An 11,441-nucleotide genomic window follows, 5' to 3' on the forward strand; every position below is an offset into this window, starting at 1 on the left:
CAGAATTCAACGTAGCTAGCTAGTTAACTGGCGGTCAGAATAGTATAATTTTTAAAGACATACCTGTCGTTTGTAGTAGTATACATGATCCATTACGTTCCTGAAAACATGATGGTATACTGTGTATACTATGGTAATTTTTTCACTGGAACTAAAGCAAATGTACACATGGATGTGCTGCACTGCTGGGTGCTGTGGTGGAAAACCGGTCCCAGTGTAGGTCAATCGGACTGGGGGCTCCCTCCACACTTTGATGCCTTTTGGAAAATAGTAAGTCCTCACAGAGTCTGATGTAATCATGGTTGTTTGGTTTATTGCATATGGTGATCAATCACATACACTAAACCAGGTTGGTCCACGGAGCAACAGGTGTATATGCGCTGTATGTACTTTCGCCCCAATCACTCATTCACATCCCAAAAAGCAAGCCCCTTTAGTCTGTATACATTTCTCTTTTATTACTTTCCCCTAGCTCCTCCTGTTATACACAAAACGTCATTGCTGAATAAGATGAAAACTTTCTCACAGGGGTCAGAGGCAAGGGGACGAGGTATCAGGTGTATCCCTAACACAAGACACCAGGAGAAGTGAAGGTCAGGTGAAGACCTACACCTGCACCAAGAGAAGCAACATTTTTTCAGCTTCTCTGTCACATGCACCCTGACTGATACAGAAATCTATTGTTCCAGCTCCATATCTGCCTTGGCTGCTACAAAATATATAATTGACTATCCACTTTAACCTAGAATAACCCTAACCTAATGTAACCCAAATGCTTGCTTATGAAACTCCTCCCTTAAAGTCACCCCATCTTCTCCATACACTATTGTTACTTCTTCACAGTCACACCACATTCTCCTGTTATCTCTCCCCCCTCTAGCATGCCCCTTTGGTACATCAGCACATTTCTGCCTTCTTTTAAAAAGGAAAAAATATCCCACTTTAATTTTACATTATTTCCAGGGTTCACACACCTTAAAAATAAAAATAACTCATTACCTGCTTAGCCTAACTGACATCTACTGGCAGTACTTATAAACTACATATGGATTTATTACATGTGGATATACAATTTGTCATACCACAATAACACTGAACAAATAACCCCCCAGGGTAAAAGTGGCAATGCTTATAACTTACATATGGAGTCTTAGTCATAAATTTTCCACTACAGTGTTTAGTTTCAAAAGATAGCCTATCAGGACACACAGATCATGTGGAAATATAATGCAGTGGTCACGAACATTGAGAAGGGTAACAGGGAGAGTTTAGTTTATATTTTTATTTCCAGTAGACGCAAACAAACGCCCTAAAACCCTGAACATGGTACTGAACATTAGCAATAATAAACGATAAAGCAAGTAGAAGAGATTCCATGGGCAAATAAATTCTGACAAAATAAACAAAAACATTTAAACTTTTAAAAGAAAATATAAAACATATACATCATTTTCAGAAACCTATGTACAAGTCCTACCACAACAGTACACAGACAACATCCACAAAGACCAAATAAAAATTGATTGCACAGACGAGTAAGCAGACATTTGTATTATTGAATATTACATAGTACCAGGGAGGTAAATGATCTGAACCATGTTACTTACAGAAGTAAAACCTCTGTGTATTTAACAGTTAAGTATTATGGGCTGCCACTGTTGTGTAAATACAGTGTCAGCTCCTCATGTGTGTACAGTCTGGACTCAAGACTCTTGATGAAACTTGATGGTCTTCCAGTTTGTCGGTGCAAATTCGTGTTTCAGTACCCTTCAGGATGGACAAACCTCATCTGCCCACACAGTCCTGATGGGTCCTCCTACTGAATCTGTATCAGAAGTATTAAATAAACACTTCTGAACAGTATGATTGACATTAGAGATGTATTCATGGTTGCCTGGTTTTCACTTCTGAACAGGAGCCATGAGTAAATGTTGATATCACAAACACAAGTTTTTCAATCTCTTGGCAAAGAGTTGGCTTGACGTGGTGGAACACATCAGCAAAAATTAGATTTAATTATGTAAAACTCTTTTCCTTCTTTATACGCTCAGCTAAATCAAATGCACAAATGTTAAAATGCAGGTTTTTTTCCTTTTTCCAATTTGCCTTTAAATATCGGCTTTAGCCAAAACAGTAACAGGATATTACTGAAATGTGGTGCTGATTTCCATGGGTGATATCACAGATATAAATATCAACATGAATGTTCAAATATTAATGCTCTGTATGCCAATAAATACATTCTTGATGGAGATAAGAAATTAGACTTCACAGAAATCAAAGGTACTGTATATACAGAAACAGATGCACAAACACAGATGCACACACACACTCACACTCACACACACACACACACATGAACACACACTCTTTCAGTCTGCCCAGTCCATGTCTTCTTCAAATCTGTAAAACCGGAACATTGTTTAGTAGAAAATGTTGTATATGAATGCCTTCTGTTCTTCAGCCTATTTAACCAGTGACATTAGGTATAACCAATGATGTGTGCTATTAATCCAAAGGCACCTGTCTATTTGTTGATGTTGAAATATTGACGGATTAGGTTGTAACAGTAAGGCCAGCCGATTAGGCTCATATACAGTTTGCTAGCTGTTCTGTACACATGCATTCTGTCTGTGTCAAAATGTGAATATCTCAAGATTTTTTGTGAATGAGTCAAACTAAGTTTACCGTGCAAGGAGTAGCTTTGCCTACATTGACGCATTGAGCTCTCATGGACGAATCAGGGTACAGAAATGCAGAGGCTGATAACGAACTGCAATGCTACATAACCTTAGCTGAACTTAACCACTATGGGCAAGCTAGGGGTTGGTGGGTTGGTCTCTGGTTGGGGCACTGCTGTTGTACACTATGGCAAAGATTAGGTGTTGAACCCAAACTGCCTCGGTAAATGTCCGGCTGCACAAACAGACGGTTTGTAAACCATGTAAGTCACCCTGGATACGACTGCCTGCTATGCAAATATTATGTAATGAATCTGTGAATACATCATTATAGCACTGCAGTACACCACAGGTTTGTACTGATGTATGTATGCTACGGTAATCAACTGGGCCCTTACAGTCGGGCACAAGACATACAGCATGAACATGCTTAAAAGAGATTGATCAGATCTGAGGTTTGTTAGGATCACAAAACCACTTGATGAGAAAAGTGTCTAGCTTATGTGAAAATAATCACTGTCTTATTAAAATACCTTGAAATGTACAAATGGAAGCAGCCTACACCACACTACAATTAACAATTTTTTGTTTGTTGAAGGAAGCATTTGGTGTGAAGGTGTACGAAGGTGCAATAATATTGTAGACATGTAGGCTTACTTTATGGAGACTCTATTATAGTTACATTTGTTAAGTTTATAATTTAATTTTAAATCAAATATGTGTTGTAAACAAGCATTTGTGAGGAAATTTAGCAAGAACAGTGTCTCCCTCTAGTGGTCTTTAGGTATGAGCAATACAGCTCAAGATACCATATCTGTTTTTCCCGGTCATCACGATTTCCCTTGAAGGTTATATGCTGTCTAAAAGCACCAATCAAAATGAAAGAAACACAGATGAATAAAATATAGAAGAATCCCACATCTACATTTAATTTAATATTTACAATAAAATTTGGTAGCAATTAAAAATCTCGTGTCACTATGACACAATGATACACTCACCTTAAATCCCCCATGTTCTCTGTTATTTACTTCTCTTTCTGGAAATGAGAAAGGGAGGAATGTAAGGAGGTAATTCACACAGAATACAAATGAACCCGTCAGGCAGCAAAAACACGAGGAATGCCAGGAGACAAAGGAGGAGGCGAGAAGAGGAACAGACAGGGCGTAAAGAGGAAGACAGAAAACACAGGGGATGATGGGAGGACAAAGAATGAGAGAGAGAAACAAATTCAACATGGAGGAAAAGAAAGAAGGAATCAGGGATGTCTCATCTCAACAGAAAGAGAGTGAAAGTAGTGACCAAGTGCGACACACAGTAGGCGTTTACAGTAGACAGATACAGTGCGTAGAACAGCACTCACAGTATCTCAAGACAGCATGATAAAGTTCCACATGAGAGGAGAAGTATCTTTCACATAATCCTCTATCAGAGCATATCTCACCTTGCACTCAGAGTCCTTCTCTGTGGATCCTGAGGAAAGGCATACGGGGTCAGATATTAAAATCCCTGTGTGATATATGAAGGCACATACACAACCTCCTGCACTGCAGATAAAGGCTGGCAGAATCCTTAGGCCACACAATTGGTACTGCACACACAACTGTGCAGAGATTATTATATTAGATTATTATATTATTATAGCAATTAGTATTATTTATCCTCTTAACATGGTAGATAAAAAAGTCATATAGCACCGATATACTATGGTTCAGGTCATCAACCTAACAAGGTACAGGAATATCAGCACACCTGGTGAGTCATCAAATATTGTGGTCAGCAAACTGAACTCAACATATGTGCTCTCTCTTTATCTGTAGGACTGCATCAGTGTGCATATTGAGGGAGTCTCTTCATAATTATAAACCATCATAGTATATTAATAAATGAATTATAGTAACTTCATACATTAATATTCTATAATAATTCATGTATCTTGACAAAGGGACTCTGAGTGTTGTTACCGGTTGTGCCAAATGTCCAGGAGAAGATCTTGATCAGGCCGTACAGACCCAGAGCCACTGCTACCATGGCCATGGAGTCTTCAACAGAGGGGCCCCTGACCCCTGCCAGAGAGAGAGGGAGGGAGAGAGACAGGGTTTCCACACAGAGCTCACAAAAATTCTGCCTAAAACTGGTTTAATCTTTTTCAAATTTTCAGTTTCTCAACATGATTTTCTCCTTTTTATTCTCCGCCCACTTTAAACAAAACTTTATAACTCAACTTCATAACTTTGTTTTCCTATTTTTTTAATATTTTCTTTAGTTTCACAGACAAACAAACTATGTTTCATAGACACAGACAATACAATTAATTTAGTAACAATACTTTGAACAGTTATATAAGGTTACACAGAATTCACACTGAGCATGTGCAGACAAGCTCTCCATGCCATGCAGGTGTGTGGCCCCGCCCACCTATGATGCTGAGGGTCACGGTGGCACGGCGGGTGCCCCCGGGGTGCAGGGCCACGCAGGTGACCTCCCCGCCACGGCCCAGATCTGGCCCGTCCCGCCCCAGTTCCAGCCAGGAGCTCTGGGTGAAGGTCCCGTCCGCAGCCTGCCTGTGCCCCGACAGCCTCCCCTCCCCCAGGGGGCGCACTCCCCCGTCGGTCCCCGCAAACTCCCAGCGCAGCTCCAGCAGGTGGGGGGCGAAGCCGGCGGCCTCGCACTGCAGGGAGATGGACTGTTCAGGGAACAAGATGGGGAGGGTGGCGGGGGAGATGGAGAGGGAGGGGGGCTCTGAGAGAGAGAGAGAGAGAGAGAGAGAGAAGGTGGGGAGGGAGAGAGAGAGACAGAGAGAGAGAGCAGGAGAGACATAGATGGGGGTCAATGCAGTATACACACAGCATCAATATGGCACAGAGTGAGATACAGTCAATGCATACTCCAATGTGAAAGATTTTATTTGATTGCTTTCATCTTATACTGTAACTGAATTTGGGAATTGGAAGAGCTCACTACTGTATACTTATGTACTTATTTAGCATACACTACAGTATATTTATTTCCAGCTCTTCTTTGTGAGAATATAAAGACACAAAGTGTAACAACAGTAGGCCCATGCAGGCTCATTTTTTTCCCTGTAATCTAGAATGACATCTGTAATGGTATCCAGCTAGCATTTCTGATTATAAATATAAGTTATTCTATGCAGGAATAACTTCCTATGTTTTGGTATATTTGAATTGCATATAGAAAGATTCAGGAAGGTCATTATAACTTTTTACAAACGAATTCAATTTACTGGTAAAGTGATACATCAATAACTCCAAGAGAGTTATCAGTATAGGACATGTTAAGCTATTAAAATTGGACAAGTTATGCTATAACTGTTTTATCATATAATCATATAATCATCAAATCATCATATGGTTTCAAATGATTGGGTGAGTAAAGTTGTGTTTAACCCACTGGCTATAAAAAGTGTCCCCTCACCTTCAATCTGCAGGTCTATGGCCACCTGAGCCAGCAGATATGGTAAGTACACAGTGCAGATGTAAGTCCCAGAGTGTCTGACTTGCGCTTCCTGCAGGGTCAGTGATGCGTTTCCTGTCTGATGCAGGGCGGTGAAATTCAGCTCCGCCCTGTCCTCTGCGGTCTCGGCCAATCGGTCGCTCTTGCCGTCGTAGGCCAGGACCAGCCGGCCCTCACCCCGGAACTGGTACTGCCACTCCACCGAGAACCCGGACCCGGAGAGGGGTGAGGAGGAATCGGTCCAGAACCCACAGTCCAGCAGCACAGGTTCCCCCAGCCTGGAGCGGACCGAGACCGTTCTGCTGGATACACTGAGAATCACTGAGAGAGAGAGAGAGAGGGAGAGAGGGGGAGGGAGGGGGGGGGGGGAGAGAGAGAGAGAGAGAGATAGAGGGGACGGAGAGAGAGAGGGAGAGAGAGAGAGGGGGAGAGAGAGGGAGAGAGAGGGGGAGAGAGGGGGAGGGGGGGGGAGAGAGAGAGAGAGAAAGAGAGGGGGGGAGAGAGGGGGAGAGGGGACGGAGAGAGAGAGGGAGAGAGAGGGGGAGAGAGAGAGAGAGAGGGAGAGAGAGGGGGAGGGAGAGGGGGAGAGAGGGAGAGAGGGGGAGGGAGGGGGGGAGAGAGAGAGAGAGAGAGAGAGAGAGAGAAAGAGAGGGGGGGAGAGACAGAGAGAGAGAGAGAGAGGGGGAGAGAGAGGGGGAGAGAGGGGGAGAGAGAGGGGGAGAGAGGGGGAGGGGGGGAAAGAGAGAGAGAGAAAGAGAGGGGGGGGAGAGAGGGGGAGAGGGGACGGAGAGAGAGAGAGGGAGAGAGAGGGGGAGAGAGGGGGAGAGAGAGAGAGAGAGAGGGGGAGAGAGAGAGAGAGAGAGAGAGAGAGGGAGAGAGAGGGGGAGAGAGAGAGGGAGAGAGAGAGAGAGGGGGGGGGAGAGGGACAGAGAGAGAGAGGGAGGGAGAGAGAGAGACAGAGAGAGAGAGAGAGAGAGAGAGAGAGAGAGAGAGGGAGGGAGAGAGAAAGAGAGAGAGGGAGAGGAAAGAGAGGGAGAGAGAGAGAAAGAGAGAGAGAGAGAGAGAGAGAAGAAAGAAAGGGAGAGAGAGAGAGAGAGAGAGGGAGAGAGAGCGGGAGAGAGAGAGAGGGGGGGGACAGGTAGAGAGAGAGAGAGAGGGAGGGACAGAGAGAGAGGGAGGGAGAGAGGAATGGCGTAAACAGGGAGGGGTGAGCAGCACACAACTTCACTTACAATTATGGATAATTTCTCAGAGCAGAATCTACTGAGGTCAGTAGCTCATGGATTGCTAAACATGTGACCAGAAAATGGGTTTAAAAATTCTGTAGTAGGTTACTGTTAACAAGTGTACCAAAGGCATGTAATATGCCTTGATTCACACATTCATTACCACTGGGTTTGTTGGTGGCTGTAGGAGCTCTCATTACAGTGGAGAGGGTCAGCTGTCCGTCAAGGCCCTGCAGTGAGGCTGACAGCCAATCAGCTTGGAGGTAGATGGGACTGTGGGCGGAGTCGGTGAGTGGAGCTGCCCACTTGACCAGAGCAGGCTGTGGCAGGAAGGGATTTATTTCACAGTGGGGCTTCTGAACATCGCCCTCTGGTGGACAAAGGGCAGGACTGCACAAAGAGGCACCTGGGTCTGACAATTTTAAAGGGAGATCAGAGAGACTTTGTGTTATGTCCTAATATAACTGCAGTTAGTGTGTAAGGCCATTGACAAACAGCACAGCTAAACATGTCTAGATTGAGCATCTTCTAAATTGAAAACAGTGATGTAACAACAAAATATTAAAAAAAAAAATTCATCTTAACATGCCAGTCATAGTGGTTTTCAATCTATAACTCGTTTAGTACAAGGTGACCAAGTTGGGAAAAATATAAGGATTTCTTACATTGGGCTGAATATGTGAGCGTGTGTGTGTGTGTGTTTAAGACTAACTGGCATGATATTAGTCACAAAGCCTGTCAGTGAATCCCTAAATAAAGCCTCTGTTGTAACTGACCAGTGACATAGTAGACTCTTGCGGGGTTGATGTCTTTTGGTGGATTCTGCTTTGACCCGGTTCCTGTGCTGCCTGGGTCGGTTCTGATGTACAGCATGGACTTCTCCTGGCTCATAGCGGCTGGAAACCCCCCACCTCGACCTGGCTTCTCCTGAACGAACCAGCACTCCAGAACCGGACACGGTGTGCCGTACACTGGGAGGCAGGAGAGACAGAGGAGTTAACAGGCGAGAGTAAACAGAGGCCGTATAAAATGCAGCACCGGGCTGCTTCCTGATGAACAAGCAGTTGCTGATCTCCAAAAATGCACATCCATTTTAAAATCAATTTTAGTCACTTCACTGGAAAAATCAGTAAGTATCTGAAAATGAACCTCATGGAAAGCGTTCAGCTGGATGCACTGGAGCACTTGGAGTCACAGTTTCCAATCAGCTGTAACTGCTTTGCACATTCAACAGGTTTCCCTGAGTTTTATTTTCTCACAGACCAAGGCAGCACTGAGAGAGAGAGGGATTCACAGGCTGACAGAAAGAGGAATGGAGGATGTGAGGGAGAAATAAGAGAGGGATAACTGTGCAATCAAACACACACACTCTCACACGCACACACACACACTGGCACATGCACACGCACACACACACACACAGCACACACATACACACACTCACACACACACACACACACACACACACAAGAACACTTTCACTTTCAAGTACAGAATATTAGGTACTTTCCCCTTCTGTACCTCTGTATGCGTCTCTGTCTCACACACACGCTTCAACACTGATAAACTTGAAAAACTCACAATTCATGAAGTCTAAATACACGAATACGCATACAGTAGTAACAGATGCACAGGAATCACCTTTTAGGATCCAACCTCTACCATGCAATCCTTTGTGGTCTAACTGATCGTTCTGTTTACACATTGATGAGCATCATCACGTTTTTTAAAACACGTTTTAAAATAATTTCCAACTGTACATAAACAGTGTGGAGGTGTAGACAATAACGACCAGTGTGGACATTTTTTCTGTACCATGTAATAAAAACGAACTTGCATTTTATTGTTTGTTACGCCAGAGTTCCCAAATACAGCGGATTCACGCAGTACGAAAGCCACCGGATGAAGCTCCTAGCGCCCTCTGTCTACAAAACGCTCTTTGTCGCAAGGTTATCTACAGGCGTAAAGTTCTCAGAGTTGGCACACTTGCTGTTAATAGCAAAAGAAGATTCGAGCGCATTGCGATTGAAGTTAGAAACTGCATTTCAGGATAACCATGCGATGTAGCTGGAGAGGGCGCTTACCTTGTAGTGCGTAAATAAACGCAATCAGAGAGAGTTTGTAGATAGTCGAAATTTCCGTCATACTTGTCAGTGCGGCTAACGTTTGGTGAGATGCTTAGGAGCAGTTTAGCGCTACCTGGGATGCAGGGAGACTGAATGTTTTCATCGGGTTTCCCCGGCGTTATCGGGTCATGAAACTTCAACACTTTCGGTTTTAAGCCGTCAAAGCACATGCGCGTAAAAAAACGGGTGAACTGTGCAGCCGTGGTGATGAAGCAATACATGCGATGTTAGAAATAAAACGTGAAGGCAGTACGTTAAAAATACAGTTTAGGGTTAAAAGTCATGGATCACATCGGTATGTCCTATTTTTTGTTGAATATCAGTCATTATTCTGATCAGAATATCTTGATAAAACACAGCTGTCCAGCCGAGCTTTGTTGACGTATTTATATTAGACAAAAACAGGGGATCATGTTGAATAGAACAATTCACGATACACTAACAAGATAATTTCATTTTCAATAAATTCTCGGCGATTCATCCATGTAACACTTTCGAACACAAGAAGGCGCTCCGATGCTGCTTTCGGCTTTGCGCACAAATAACAACGTGCCTGTAGAGGTCGCGCTGACGTTATTCATCGGTCAAAGGTAGATTTTATATCACTTGATTTCTCAGAAACGGAACAGGAAGGGTTATTTGAGGACACGGCATGGGACGGCATTTGGTAAAGAAATCACCAGACCAAGTCCAGCGATAACGATCTTGAAAAACCTGCTTCCACCGTGGTTTCATTGCATCGCTATTGCAGATGTAATTAGGGTTTTATGGACAAATATTTCACTTCGTGTGTGTGATACTACGGAGCCCCCCTGGTGACATTGGTGGGAAAAATATTATTTTTGAAAATGGAGCTCGCCCGGTGTTGTCAGTAAACAACGGATTCCGTATCTTGTGGCCACGCATTATTAAGACGTGGCCACGATTTAGTTATCACGTTCCCACGGCTTATTAACCCGTGGTCACGACTTTATTATCTCATTCCCACCCTTACTAACTCGAGACCACGAGTTATCGATCTTGTGGCCACGCAATAATATTTTCCCACCAATGTCACCAAGGGGGCTCCGTATGAGAGCCAGAGAGTGTGTATGCACGTGTGTGTCTGTGTGTGTATGAAAGTGTTATATCCTTCATCATTAATGCCAAAATATACACATTATTCTTGTGACAGGCCTGTATTCAGAGTGTAAAAGCATTTGGTTAAGAAAAAAAATCTTTTTAATTAATACCCAAATAATGATTACTCAAAACAGACTTATCTGCTTTATTAATACATTATCAGCGGCTGTCTCGCTAAGGAGTGATGTCAAAACACAAGCAGACATAAAACTTTTTTTAGCCATTTGTGTGTGAGTGTGCATGTGTGTGTATGTGCGTGCGTGTGTGTGCATGTGTGTTTATACATGTGTGTGTGTGTGTGTGTGTGTGTGTGTGTGTATGAAGGTGTTATATCCTCCATTATTACTGCCAAAATATACACATTATTCTTGTGACAGGCAGTTTCATACTCCAGTGTCTTAAGTGCACAAGTTTGTTCTTCCCCCAGCAGTCACAGGACTATAAAATAGTGACAGATTACTTTTATTTTCATTCTTTAACAAACTGTTAGAATTAAGTGCTGTCCTGACTCAGTGTGGGCTGGGTGATATTTTGGACACAGGGTTTCTACTGGGCTCTGTGAACTGGGCCCACAATGACTGAAAAATAATACATAAACAGTACTGCATACATATTTTGTTCTCAATTCAGACTGACAGTCCTATTTTTAAAATTTAGTCTATTTAATCTGCAGCATGCTGGTAGGTAATTATGAAATAGTCATTTGATCACTTGTATATTTCTGCCCTCTTTCACACAAATGTCAAAGATTTGTGCCTCAGAGGACAGAAAATTTTCAAATCCACTGCATTGAGACTCAGTTGTCAAAA

The 11,441-nt window shown here is 43.1% G+C and overlaps 1 protein-coding gene across 1 annotated transcript; it reads right to left on the reverse strand.

The window, feature by feature from the left end:
* Window positions 1-3,691: 3,691 nt before the first annotated feature.
* Window positions 3,692-9,529, reverse strand: LOC118769039 (tapasin-like). Its single transcript, XM_036516047.1, has 8 exons — window positions 9,469-9,529; window positions 8,161-8,355; window positions 7,548-7,796; window positions 6,120-6,479; window positions 5,100-5,423; window positions 4,646-4,747; window positions 4,126-4,154; window positions 3,692-3,720 (listed from the first exon to the last, which is right to left on the reverse strand). Exons 1-8 carry the CDS (start codon window positions 9,527-9,529, stop codon window positions 3,709-3,711), a joined length of 1,332 nt encoding a protein of 443 aa, XP_036371940.1. The 3' UTR covers window positions 3,692-3,708.
* Window positions 9,530-11,441: the final 1,912 nt, after the last annotated feature.

Source organism: Megalops cyprinoides, chromosome 21, assembly GCF_013368585.1.
Source record: "Megalops cyprinoides isolate fMegCyp1 chromosome 21, fMegCyp1.pri, whole genome shotgun sequence".
Classification (NCBI taxonomy): Eukaryota; Metazoa; Chordata; class Actinopteri; order Elopiformes; family Megalopidae; genus Megalops; species Megalops cyprinoides.

Excerpts from the sequence above, each read along its gene's own strand:
- LOC118769039 (XM_036516047.1), bottom strand. The coding sequence starts at position 9,529 with ATGACGGAAATTTCGACTATCTACAAACTCTCTCTGATTGCGTTTATT. Across the intron at positions 4,748-5,099 it reads CGTGACCCTCAGCATCATAG|GGGTCAGGGGCCCCTCTGTT; the intron begins GTGGGCGGGGCC and ends TCTCTCTGGCAG. Across the intron at positions 4,155-4,645 it reads CTGGACATTTGGCACAACCG|GATCCACAGAGAAGGACTCT; the intron begins GTAACAACACTC and ends GCCTTTCCTCAG.